Source organism: Gallinula chloropus (assembly GCF_964237585.1).
Source record: "Gallinula chloropus genome assembly, chromosome: 1".
In the NCBI taxonomy this organism is placed as follows: domain Eukaryota; kingdom Metazoa; phylum Chordata; class Aves; order Gruiformes; family Rallidae; genus Gallinula; species Gallinula chloropus.
In genome coordinates, this window is record NC_140085.1 from 123,190,899 (window position 1) to 123,203,578 (window position 12,680).

Here is a 12,680-nt window from a genome sequence, read left to right on the forward strand (position 1 = left end):
CACCTGCAGCCTGTGGAGAGGCCCCACGCTGGAGCAGGTGGAGACACACAGGAGGTGCTGTGACCTGTATGCCTCTGCCAGCACTTGCAGCCCGTGGAGAGAGACAGAGACACAGAGATGAGTGAGAAGAGACCCGTGCTGGAGCAAGTTTGCTGGAGGGATGCTTGTGACCCCATGGAGGACCAGGCTGGAGCAGTCTGGGCCTGAGAGACTGAGACATTCCATGACATTCCAGACATTCCAGCTGGTGAAGAGCTGAAGTCCTGAAAGAACTCATGTTGGAGAAGTTCCTGAAGGACTGTGTCCCATGCTGGAGCAGGGGAAGGGTATGAGGAATGCCCTTCCCATCCCCGCAGCTAAGAAGGAAAACAACTTGGGAGGAACTGACTGAAACCCCCATTCCCCCAGTCCCTGCCCCTCCCCATGCCACAGTGGGGGGGGGAAAGAAGGGAGGGAAATCATGACTAACATGAAGTTTGCTAAGAAGAGAGGGGTGGGGGGAGGTGCTTTAAGATCGGGTCACACTTCTCATTATCCTACTCTGGTGTCACTGTGTGTGCAGTGTAATAAATCAGAGAGTTTTGTTTCCTTTATTCTGTGTTGAGTCTGTTGTCCCCATGACGCTGATTGCAGAATGATCTCTCCTTGTCCTTGTCTTGACTCCCGAGCCTCTCAATATATATGTTCTCCCCTGTCCAACTGAAAAGGGGAGTGATAGAGTGGCCTTGGTGGGCACATGGCCTCCAGCCAGGGCTAAACCACCACATCATGATACAGTGATGTTGTCACGCTGGCTGGGGTTCTTAGATAATAGAAATAACTTCCATTGTTCTCTATTTCTGTCTCATAATAAGTTCTGTTTGAGCCACAGAAAGTATCTAAAAACCAGGAAGACTGTAAAATGGCAACTGGCATGTATGTTTTTTCTTTGCTTGTAGATCATGAAATACAGTTGTTAATGTTGGTCTTTTGTGATGCAATTAACTCAGGATAGTTTTATTTAGTTCTTTGTGCTATAATGAAGTAATTAAAATTAAATAGAAATATATAGATTCCATTTCTACCAATTGTTTAAAGCTATATTGTTTTAAAGTTACAGTAGTTAAACAGCTTGACATCTAGATCTCTTTTACTGTACTGCTGAAGTGAGTTGCATAAATATTGGTAGGAGAACTAGGAGAAAAGGAGTACGTACTTCCACTGAAGTGCTTAATCAAATTTCTCTAAAAGAACAAAGATATCTTCAAGTTTTGGGAAAATATAACCATGTCTTTTCTCTGCAGATTAATTCCATGCTGTTGTCTGGAAATTGAGCCAGAGATTAATTTTGGCGCAGTGATTGCAAACAGTGAAGTAATTAGTAGAGAGATTAGTATTTCTAACCATGGATCGTCTTCAGGTAAATATTTAGTATTCATTAAATTATAAAAATAATTTATTTTAATGAAAAATGTAGTTTTATGAATGCTAGCACTTCAGTGGCCAAGTAGAAATTAACTAAAGTTCTGGGTTATGCTAATGGTTCTATAAATGGCCCATTGCTTCTGTAGGGAGTACTAAGTTTCTGCATAGGGGGAAAAAAAAAGAATTTAGTAATTTTCTACTTCTAAGTTGTATCTGAAAGATGAAAAAATAAGCATTGCTCATTCGTCTACTCTGCCCAACATAAGTATTAGCAAATCACATCTGCTTTTGCTTTGTTGTCCTTGTGATTCTGTGACACCAATAGCTGTCTATTCAATAAAGAGCTACAAGGTCCCTGTCCTTTCAGAGTTGAAGCCCTCTAGGATGAGAATTGAACCATATTTGTTATGAGAAGATAATGAGAGCTCTTTAGCTTGCTGCCATACCTGTTCTAATTATATATCTTTTAAAACGTGCACATCCTTCAACTTCCATGCAGGACCTTTTTGAGTACTGTGGGAGACACAGAGAACAGAGCATAGGAATGCTTATATGATCCAAATAATCTATTTGACTGCCTTTTCCACTGGACAAAGCTGCAGACACCTTTCTCTGGAAGCAGGGTGGCAACTATGCTGAGTTTCAAATGACAACTTTAAGACAATTAATTATTTTTGTTCCTCACTTGTCCAGATGTTTGTTACATCACAATGTATCTTCATTTGCCTTAGGCTGAGGTTGTATGACTAGTTGCTTTGTAGATTTCTGCAAGAATATTGTACCAACATAAAATACATGGTTGTAGAAACAGAGATAGTTTGCAATATTAAAAAATAAGTAAAATCAAATGGCTGTCAACTTAGAACAGATTTTTAATATTTTTTTCCTAAAAGCAAAGGGAAATTGTTTATTTTTCTAGCCAGCTCAACTTCAAGATGTAGTAAGTAGTTTATATAATCTGCTGTTACTCATACATACTAACCTCTTTCTTCGAGGAATGATACAAAGAAAATGAGAGAACCTGTAGTATATATGCCTTTGCAACTAACTTACATTATGTGAAGTTTCTTATATTGTATAGGAACTGTTTCTAGTTATAGACACTGTTGTGTGGTGCATGCAGGCTGCGTGATGGTGGTGTGTGGGCTTGGGCTTGGGCAGAGCTGGATGAAAGCAGTGGTTAGTGACCGCTGTGTTGGAGGCAGCCAGAGGAAGAGCTGCTGAAACTGTTTCTGTAGGCTCTGTAAATTCTCACACAGCAGGTTGCACTAACAGACAGCACATATAGTGTATCAGCTGGAAGTGCAATATGCTGGCCTGTGACTCAGGGATTATGTTTCACATGTCATCCTATGTGCAAAAGGAGTCCTTTGTTCCTGCTTCTGATCTCGTGTCAGAGGTTATGTATCACCTCAGCTCAAACCCTGTATTTTTCCTGTATTTGAAACAATTTCTTGCTATCCATGATATGACAGATAATCCGTGTTGCATGTTAAATACATGCTTAATAACGATTTTGTGGTTTTTTTTTAAAAGACTTTTATAACCTAGGAATGTTCCCTGTTCTTTTCTGCAATAAATTGTGTTGTGTATGTACTAAATATTGAAAACTGTTGCTACTTCCAATATGGACTTAACTTGCCTAGAGCCATGTATAAAATATCCTGTAATTTACAAAATGTTACTTAGAGTGGCTTTATAGTATAATCACTTTTGTTTGGAATGTAAGTACCTTTTCTCTTACAATCACAGCTTGCAAAGTGGTATTGAACATGTGGGTGTAATACTGAACAAAACCCTGGAAATAATGATTCACTCTGAGTTAGAAATAGTTTTGAAAAAGATTAACTCTGTTTCATTTTTTCATGGGAAATGTACTGCTTGTGAATATCTGTTATGTATCTTCTAATTCCAAATATGTAATAGAAGACTATAAATCTTTAACTGAGAGTAACATTCTGTTTATTACTCTGTTTCTTTTAGGTAGATTTAAAATATCATATAATGGGGTTGTCCTGCTTAACATAGACCCTATCAGTGGAGAGGTAGAGCCGAATTCTGTAAAGATGGTTAAAGTGGATATCTGCACAGACGTACCCATGGTCATCAAAGAACTAATAAAGTGAGTGCATGACTGAAGATATCCAGCTCTATACACTGCATTATTTTTGTCTGCTTTTAATTCTAGTCTTTATTATGAGTGCTTATCTAAAAATGTTAAGCTACTAGGTGTCAGTTGCTGTCTCCCATATTTATTAGATTAATTTGATGAGTATATTATCTCCTGAGAACAGTGAGGCATAAATTCTGTACCTGGCTGTGTTGATAAAGATATTTCATAAGTTGTAATGATAAAGGATGTTTGCACATCTCTCAGTATACAACTAACCAGGAGCTTTTGAATTTCTCCCTTTTACACATTGTGTTCCTTACTTCTTTAGCTTCTGTGACTTTGCTGGTTTTCTTTTGGGTCTGTTTTTTAGGAATCTCAGAAACATTATGATGTCCTTGAGTGTATCTTATTTTAAATGCAGGGAATGTATTGGCAACCAGTAACTATTTTAAGAATGGACTATTTTTAAATTTCTACCTTTTTTCTCTTTAAATGATGGATACAGAATTTTTAGGAAGTGCCAGAATTTGGAAGCAGATACTGTTCTAGAAACTCCTTTGTTATGCTGTTTTCATCCTATAGTGAATAGGATATGGGTTGTTTTTGTCTCTGGTTTTATTGGCCGGGGGCGCAGGGTGGGGAGCACAGGGAATTGTTTCCTGTTGTGTTTTGAAATTATTAAGATGTAGGCCTCGAAGTTCGTTTCTTCCTGTTCTTCTGGTAGCGTGTTGGAAAAGGAAATTAAACAAGAAAAATCCTGTTAGAGTGACAGGGAATACAGTTATCTGTACTTCGCCTCATCAGTTGCAGTTATCCTTCATATGATATTTTCTTTGGTTACTGAGTTTCATCCTTTTGGTGCAGTGTCATGCTTTGTGTCTTTCCTGTGCTGCCCTGGCTACTCACCACTGTATTCTTTACCCCATCTTGGTTAAACAGCTACTCTCTTCAGCAGTCCAGTAGGTAGTTCATCTACTAAACTGAGAGAACATATTTACACAGAGCCCAGATTTCATCCTTTACCTGTTCCCTGCCTTACATTCTACATATTTCTGTCACTGAATTTTGCATTTCCTACTAGTCATTGCTATGTCCTTTAGACTAAATCTTAGGCTTCCTTGTCAAGCCTTACACAAATATACAAATGTGATACGTGTGTATATATTTATTTAACTAAATTTGTTAATATTGAAAGTCCTACAATGGTTATTTGACGGAAATTTGAATTGGAGAAAATGTATAGCTTTGACAACATCTTGGTTACGTGAATTTGCCTTGCTTTGATGCACAAGCGAAATCTTTTCAGAGGAATTTACCTTTTTTTTTTTTTCTGAGATTTCTTTTCTGTCTTGGAGAGTCCCATAATCATGCTTCAGAAGTTGAAAGATGATATTTAGAGAGTTCGAGGTCCCAGATCCCTTGTGTAGCCGTATAAATGACTCTTCAAAACAAAGGTTTTTAAAAATTCATCTACTGTTTTCAGCTCAGAGGCTATTCAAAAGGATAGTTGATTCTATTAGAACAAGAAGTTATATTACTGAATATGATTCTTTTGTGCAACGAGAACAAATATGTTTGTTCCAGTAGAATACAAATAACAAAGATTTGTACAATGTCTATACAGTCCTTTGGTGTTTTGTGGTATTATCAAGATCAAGCATTCAAGCAGGAACAGCAGCAGTTATTTTATGGTTACTCAGATGAACTTCTAGCTGCAGTTGCCTAAGAGATAATTATTAACTACAGGTGAAAATTGATATACAAAGATTCTCAGAAATAAGAGCAATGTATTATCTCTGGACATCTCTGATTCTTGTGAGATGTCATTCTTATTGTTTCAAACATCAAAAAAAGGGGAAGATCTCAAATCTCCCCAGAACTCCACCATATAATGTGTCTTTCTTACTGATTTGGTAATAATCCTGTTAGGCTGTAAGGTTATCATACTGTCACTCTGTAAGGTTATCATACTGTGCCCTCTGCCCCTGCCTCCCACTTCGTTTATCTATAGAAAAGTGGTGATTTAAACACTCTGATGTGTTTCTGGTTTGCATAGGTTACAACAGAAAGCAAACCAATTATTTCTGACACTTTCCTGCATTATCTGTTGCTGCTTGCTACTCTTTCTGACAGAGTGGAGCTGGAAGGTCATGGCTGCACTGAAGTATGGATCAAAGCTGTTGTGGTTGAACAAGTTCTTAAAGTTCTAGGAGTGTCTTGTGGAAATGTACTGGAATGTGTTAACTTTGGACCAGTTTACTTTGGGTCTTCAAAGACTGAACAAATATCTCTATACAATGAAAGTCCTGGGTGTATGGACTGGGTAGCAGTACTGGAAGATGATGCCATTGGAGGAGAGATGGTAAGAAACTGTTCTGGGTTTTGTTTTAGTTGAAAACTTTTAATTTCTGCTTTTGCTTTTTGTTTCTCAGCATTAATCTTCTAGCATTTTTTATTATGTCATACTATTTCCTGATCAATAGGCTTTCTGAAATTTATGTCAAATCAATCAATTTTATTTTTTTACTATAATGTAACCTTGGAATTAAGTTTTCTTCATGTATTTCTTTTTTGCTGTGTGACATCCTGAACAATATTGACTTAATTCCCTAGGCTTGTGCTTTGTTTTATTGTTTTTTTGGTGGGGTTTTTGGGGGTTTTTTTGGAGGTTTTTCTTGATCTACTGGATTTCTTATTTAATGGGAGTTATTGAAGTATATGTTGGTATTCTAAGATGTTAAGCATACATAGTTTTGTATGTTTTCTCAGGCAGTGAAATCATCTCAATGGGCGTCATCTTCAAAAAAAGGAATTTAAAACATCAACATGGAACTGATGTTTACAATTGGTTAATTAGTCAAGTAATAGGTAACCATGTCAGTGATATGATTTTCTACTTGTTGTGACCGATATGTGTAGGGGGAAATCCCAAGCAACCAAACAGAAAAGGGGAAGCAGAAGAGGCTGAACTATTCCACATTTTGATTGTGTTTTAGGGGACAGATCTTCAGAGGAGTGCAGATGCTGTTTTACAAGACTTAAGCTTCAAAAAAAGAACAAGTGATGTAGATGTTTCCACCTTGATCTTGTGCATCCCCAATCAAGGAACCTTGCTACCCTACGAGAAATCTTTGGTTACGTTGTGCTTTAGTCCAAAGTGAGTCCAAAGTGGCCCAGATAAGATGCAACCTTAAGCTGATTGCTCTCAACTGTTCTGTAAAGACCCGTCTTAGAGAAAATATTTTTAACTTTATGTGTCTGCAAATTCTTTTCTGAATGACCTGTGCATTTATATACGTTAAATTGCTTGTCATGAGACTACAGATGAGAAAGCAGAGTCTGAAGTGATTATCTGGGAGACGTTTTATAATGTGTTTAGAGTGGCTTTGAACAAAGAATTGGTTAAGCTTGTCTTGCATGAAGAATAATTTTATTGTATTTTGCCAAGGGAACTATTTGCAACTCCCATTAAATATGTTGAATCTCTAAAGATTGTTGAGTACTACAGTGTCAAATTAAGTGCCTTTTTAATGACTACAGATTTATTTCATAAGTGTATATGTGCAGCATTATGAAAGAATGTCTATCTCATCATCAAGAATGAAACAGTTTCGAGAGCTTTCATTCCATCAAAAAACCCCCAGTAAACATAAAGGAGCACTTCTTTTTTAGATGGGAAAAAGAAAATGTGCTCTTGCTATTTTCCCTTACTAAAATGCTAATTATAACTGATTACTATGCATGTAGTATTAATTTAGAAAACTGTTGTAGACTGGAAAAGATACCAAATGACCAGGATAATAAGCATACAGATATTGTTGAGTTTAAATTTGGTAATGTTCCATTTTCTGAAGGGAAGTATAAAGGTCATTTGTTTGAGCTATAAGCCACCACAAAGAAGCCAGACAGGATAATAAAAAATAAGAAGTTATTTTGGTTGGTTTTTTTTTTTGTGGGTTGGGATTTGTTGTGGGGTGTGGTTTTTGTGGGTTTTTGGTTTGTTGGGGTTTTTTTTTTTCCTATCTTGTAATTAGAGTTTGTGACTTACAGAAAATTTAAAAGGGATTTTGGATTGAATGATTCATCGCAGAAACAAGATTATGTTCTGTTTCTGAGGTTTGAAGTGGTTGGGAATAAAGACGACTATCTGCAAGGCCTCAGTGATGGTGCCACAGCAATCACAAGTAGGTTATGAGAAGTGTATAAAAGCCATCAGAAATGTATATATGAATTATAAAATTGTATATCCTAATTATTTTAAAAAAAATACTTTGATTTCTTCATCTCAGCAGATTTATGGGAAACCCATGTTTATTTTATCTGTATAAGTACAAGTACTGTAATTGTGGGAAGTTGACCCTGGCTGAAGGCCAGATGTCCAACCAAGCTGCTTTATCACTACCCTCCTTAAATGGACAGGGAAGGGAAGATGTCTCAACCCAGAAGCCTTTCTTTATAAGGACAGGGAGAGAGCATTCACCAGTTACTGCCATGGGCAAAACAGACTCAGCATTTTAAAAACAAATAAATCTAATTGTTTTGGTTGGGTGATAAGAGTAGGATAATGAGAAATAAACCAAATCTTAAAACACCTTCCCCCCGCCTGTCCTTTCTTCCTGGGCTTAACTTTACTCCAAAATTCTCTACCTACTCCCCCAAAAGAGGCATGGTGAATGGGGATTGTAGTCACTTCATCACAAGTCTCGGCTGCTCCTTCCGTTTCAGCGGAGGGACTGCTTGCACTCCTCTGCTTGAGCATGCAGTTCATCTCACAGGGAGAGGGAGAGTCAGTCCTCCATGAACTTCTCCAAGATGACTCCTTCCCATGGGTTGCAGTTCTTCATGAACTGCTCCACTATGGGTCCTTTCCACCAAATGCAGTCTTTCAGGAAGAGGCTGCTCCAGTGTGGGTCCCCCAGGGGGTCACCAGTTCCCCCAGCAAACCTGCTCAGCATGAGCTTCTCTCTCCTTGGACTACAGGTCCTGCTTGGAACCTGCTCTAGCATTGGCTTCCCACTGGGACCCATCTTCCTTTGGGTACCTCCACTTGTTCTGTGGTGAGGCCCTCCAGGGTCTGCAGGTGGAATCTCTGCTCCACTGTTAACCTCCATGTGCTGCAGGGGAACAGCTTGCTTCACCATGGTCTCCTTTCTCCTTAACTGTGCTATCCCAGAGGTGCTACCACTGTGGATGATGGGCTCTGCCTTGGCCAGTAGTAGGTCTCTATTGGAGCCGACTGACATTGGCTCTGTCAGACGTAAGGAAAAGCTTCTTGCAGAAGCCGCCCCTGCAGACCCCTCACTACCAAAATCTTGCTATGCAAACCCAAACCAATAAGTTACATCTTTAATGCTTTAGCACCAAAAAATGTCTTCAAACAGTGAATAAAAAGGCAGAGGGAATCATGAATATGCTGACTGGTAGTGAACACCTAGGACCTGAGTATTAGTGTAAATATTTAAAGGACTAAAAAAAACCCCAAAATCAGAACTTTGGTAATACCGGTTTTCTGCATTTTCAAGTCAATGTTTCGTCACACTCATATTCTTTAATGAGGGAATACATTATCTAATGACCATTATCAGTAAGCATATCTGTGTTAAGTTGTAGAAAATTGCATTAGAATAATTTTGTATTACGGTATTGTTTTGTTTTTGCACCAACACAACTACAGTATGCCTTCCTCTTTGTATGTGAATAGATGTGTGAGGTTTCTCTGTTTGTTTTTCTTATGCTTGGTGCAGTGAATCATCCTTGTCACACGGAGTTAGCTTTGACAGGTTCTGGGCTTCCTGTCATGTTAACTTTTAATCCAGGGCCAGTTATTAAGTTTATGGACTGTTTCCTGGGTGAACAAGTACAAGTCCTGTGCACACTCAAAAATGAATCAGAGTACCTTCCAGTAACATTCAGCTTCCGCAAGACTGCTCACTTCAATGTTTCTCCTCAAAAAGGAAAAATTAAAAAAACATCTACAAAGGTAATTATCTACATATTGACTTAATCTAAAAGAAAGAGGGTTTTTTTTTTTATTGTGGTCAGTGGTGGAATTTCTTGAAAGTTAAGTAGGACAATTTCAGTAGCCATGACATTTAATATCACTTATACATATATCTTTTTTTTGTTCCCTCCTTCTGTAGAGTCTTTTATGGCTCTTTCCTGTAGTCAAGGCAGCAACAAGTTTTGCTTTATACTTGGAAAATAATTGGAGTACTAAAGAAACTTTTCTTGTGTCTTTTTTTCTGGCCTTAAATTTCTTATATTTTACTAACTTGAGAGGATTGATTTATACTCAAACCTTTGCAGGGTTATTTTAATTCCTTTCTGTAATTTACAAATACTCAATTAACATTTTTTTAATGGAAGAAACTTTGCCAAATTTAAGACAAATATGGAGACATTTATAATTTCACAAATCTGTAACCCAGGGCTCAAGAGAGAAAAACTTGTCCTAGAAATGAGTGAATGCAACTTTGTGGTGTTCTAATGTATAGCAGCTTTATATACTGCTAATTTATGGGTAGCAGTTGGCATATTTGAAGAGCCCAGTTTTGAACACCTACCTTGGAAGTACATATGGAGAGAAGTGCCTCAAAAAGAGAATTACACAAAACATTTGTCTTTGCTTTTCTGCCTCATATGTCTCATCTTATTTTCCAGGATGTGATATTTTCATTTTCTCCACATCAACTAGGAACGTTTAACATGAAGCAAGTTATTGATATCATTGGTACAGGTCTAGAGAAAAATAATTTACAGGTTTCGAAGACAAAATCCTTTCACCAAATATATTTGAGCTTTATTGGCACGTGCAAATCTAACAGAAAAAACGTTCTATTCAAAATTAATCCTGGTAAGATGCTAAAAGTGACAAATGATAAAATGTTTTAACAATGTATTTTGAACACTTTAGAAAATAACTTTTTACTGTGGGTTTTTTTTTTAAATATGTCTTGAGGGAATGCTCAGTTGTGTGACATATACCCGTGAGTTTTAACAAATTGAACTATTAGAGCATAAAATTTCATCGTATGCTTATTTAACTTTTATACATCAGAAAATAAACCCTACAGGTTTTAGCAGCGATGCCATTAACACAGTGCTAGTATGTTTTCAGTTGTAAGTTGGACTTATGGTTGGATTCAATCTCAAAGGTCTTTTCCAACCCAGTGATTCTGTGGAGAGACTGGTAAAGTAGAGAAAGAAGTTAGGAATGATAATGTGGTATTCTTTATTGATTGAAAGTTCCCACTGCCACACGAATTTGCCAGTTAATATACATACATTGACTGTTCTTATTCTATGAAACCTATGCCAGTGTAAAAAAATCTTTCAGGATATGCAATAACCAGTCTCTAATTTGGTCCTTGTGTTCCTTATGTGTCCCTTGAACAACCGCTTTGCAAAAGACTTGACTAAACCTGTCACCGGATTTTAAAACCAGTCATGGGAAAGTGTAGCTTTTTCTGGCATCGAATAAACTTGTAGCTTCTGCAGGTAGTACTGGAGCAACAGGGCTGTCTTGTGTAGTGGTGCACCTGGCTTCTGTGTGTGGATTAGGAGGGAAGCTTGATACTCCTTGACTGCTGCTCACTTGAGGATGTACTTATGAAAACATGAAGGCGGTATGCTTTATTTCCTCCAAAGGCACCTTTGTGGGAAGTAAAATGAGGAAGTGATTAGAAAGTCAGGATAAAATGCTGTCTTTTCTACAAGCGTCAGAAGGGTTGATAAGCCACTGGACATTCCTGTTATTTTCAGGAAGGTGTTTCAAGTCCTTGGCAATCAAGATTTGATGAGAAACTGAAGTTTTTAAATCTCTGGATTTTATTGTTGAAATCCAGAACTCCTGTGTTTTTTCTGCTTCAAAACCACAATTATTTCTGTGGATAAAAGATTTAATGTATTTAATTTTTGTCAGCTTTTCTAAACACTGTTGTCTACTGTTTGCTCTGTCAAATAGATTAGCTCTTATGTGTAGGTTTATAAAGAGGTATCTCTGCTCTGTAGGCTACTGAAACTATGTTTGGCTTTTAAGCTTCATTGGTATGTGGAGGGAAAGTGATTGATTTTTTTTCTTCCCCCCCCCTTTGGATCCTTTTATAGAAGGTTTCTATATCTTCCTGTTCTCTTCTTTCAGTCTCTGTGGACGAATGTGTACTTGCCTCTCTGTATTCAGTGAAGGGAGGAACAGAATGGAATAAGGTTTCTTGTAAACTCTGTCTCCCTGGGCACTGGAAGTTGTAATCAATCCTCTAGTTTTGAGGGTGGAAAGGAGGGGGGTTTGTAGCCATTTGAGAGTAATGGAAGGCTAATGTGGGTAAAGCAAATGTATTTAGTTTAACGTATCAGGTATTTTGCAGGTAAGGGAGGAAAGGGCAGTTGATCTAGTTATAGTGCTGTTTTAAACATGTATCTTAATATAGGGAGGGGTGTGCAAGCACATGGCCTGGTTTCTGACATTTTTCTCTTTAATGTTAATCTATTTGTGGTTTTCTAAAAGTAGAGTAAAAAAGATCTGAGCTCACTTTTTAATTGTGTAAGCTTGGAAGTTATTTGTGTTAAAAAAATCCCCCAAACCCAAAAAAACGCACCCCACCAGCACAAAAAAATCTCACAAAAAAACCCCCAACCCCCCAAAAACATACACACAAAAAAAAAGTATGGTCTGAATGGTTTCTTCCCTCTTGTCCGACGAAAACATAATGGGATGGGTGACTGATTGTTGGACTGCTGGGTAAACCAGTATAAATTGCAAAATATTTTTCTAATATTTTGCATTTTGTTTAAAAAGTATAAGTGTATGTAACGTTTTATTTGAATTTTAAGGTATAACACCGATGGTTTCCAATGCAACTGGGCAGTTTGTGGCTGATGGCACAGGACACTGCACTGATGCAGCACCCGTAGCAATACTTAAATCAACCCAAACAAAAATTCATACTCACTGGATTAACAGGAATTGTGAGGATGATGCACTTGTAGCTTTTCCTAATGACCGCGCAGCCAGTATTAGGCCTGGTGAATGGAATAAAAAGTACAGGTAGGAATGATGTGTAAGTAATATTTAAAACCACATATTTGTATGATTTGCATGGTAGATCAGATTGGTTACTCATGTAACAGTTTACTTTTTTAGGCTAAAAGCTCTTTAAAATTCATT

General features: G+C 37.5%; 1 protein-coding gene across 1 annotated transcript in view; it reads left to right on the forward strand.

Moving 5' to 3' along the window:
* The window catches only part of CFAP47 (cilia and flagella associated protein 47), a gene marked incomplete at both ends in the record, with an annotated part of 308,599 nt that overhangs the window by 15,574 nt on the left and 280,345 nt on the right, over positions 1-12,680 (forward strand). Inside the window, 8 exons of the mRNA XM_084279564.1 lie at positions 1,284-1,399; positions 3,388-3,526; positions 5,651-5,879; positions 6,514-6,674; positions 7,568-7,701; positions 9,262-9,497; positions 10,178-10,370; positions 12,347-12,560. Of these exons, the coding sequence (XP_084135690.1) occupies positions 1,284-1,399; positions 3,388-3,526; positions 5,651-5,879; positions 6,514-6,674; positions 7,568-7,701; positions 9,262-9,497; positions 10,178-10,370; positions 12,347-12,560 (1,422 nt within the window). The remainder of the gene's footprint in view (positions 1-1,283; positions 1,400-3,387; positions 3,527-5,650; positions 5,880-6,513; positions 6,675-7,567; positions 7,702-9,261; positions 9,498-10,177; positions 10,371-12,346; positions 12,561-12,680) is intronic.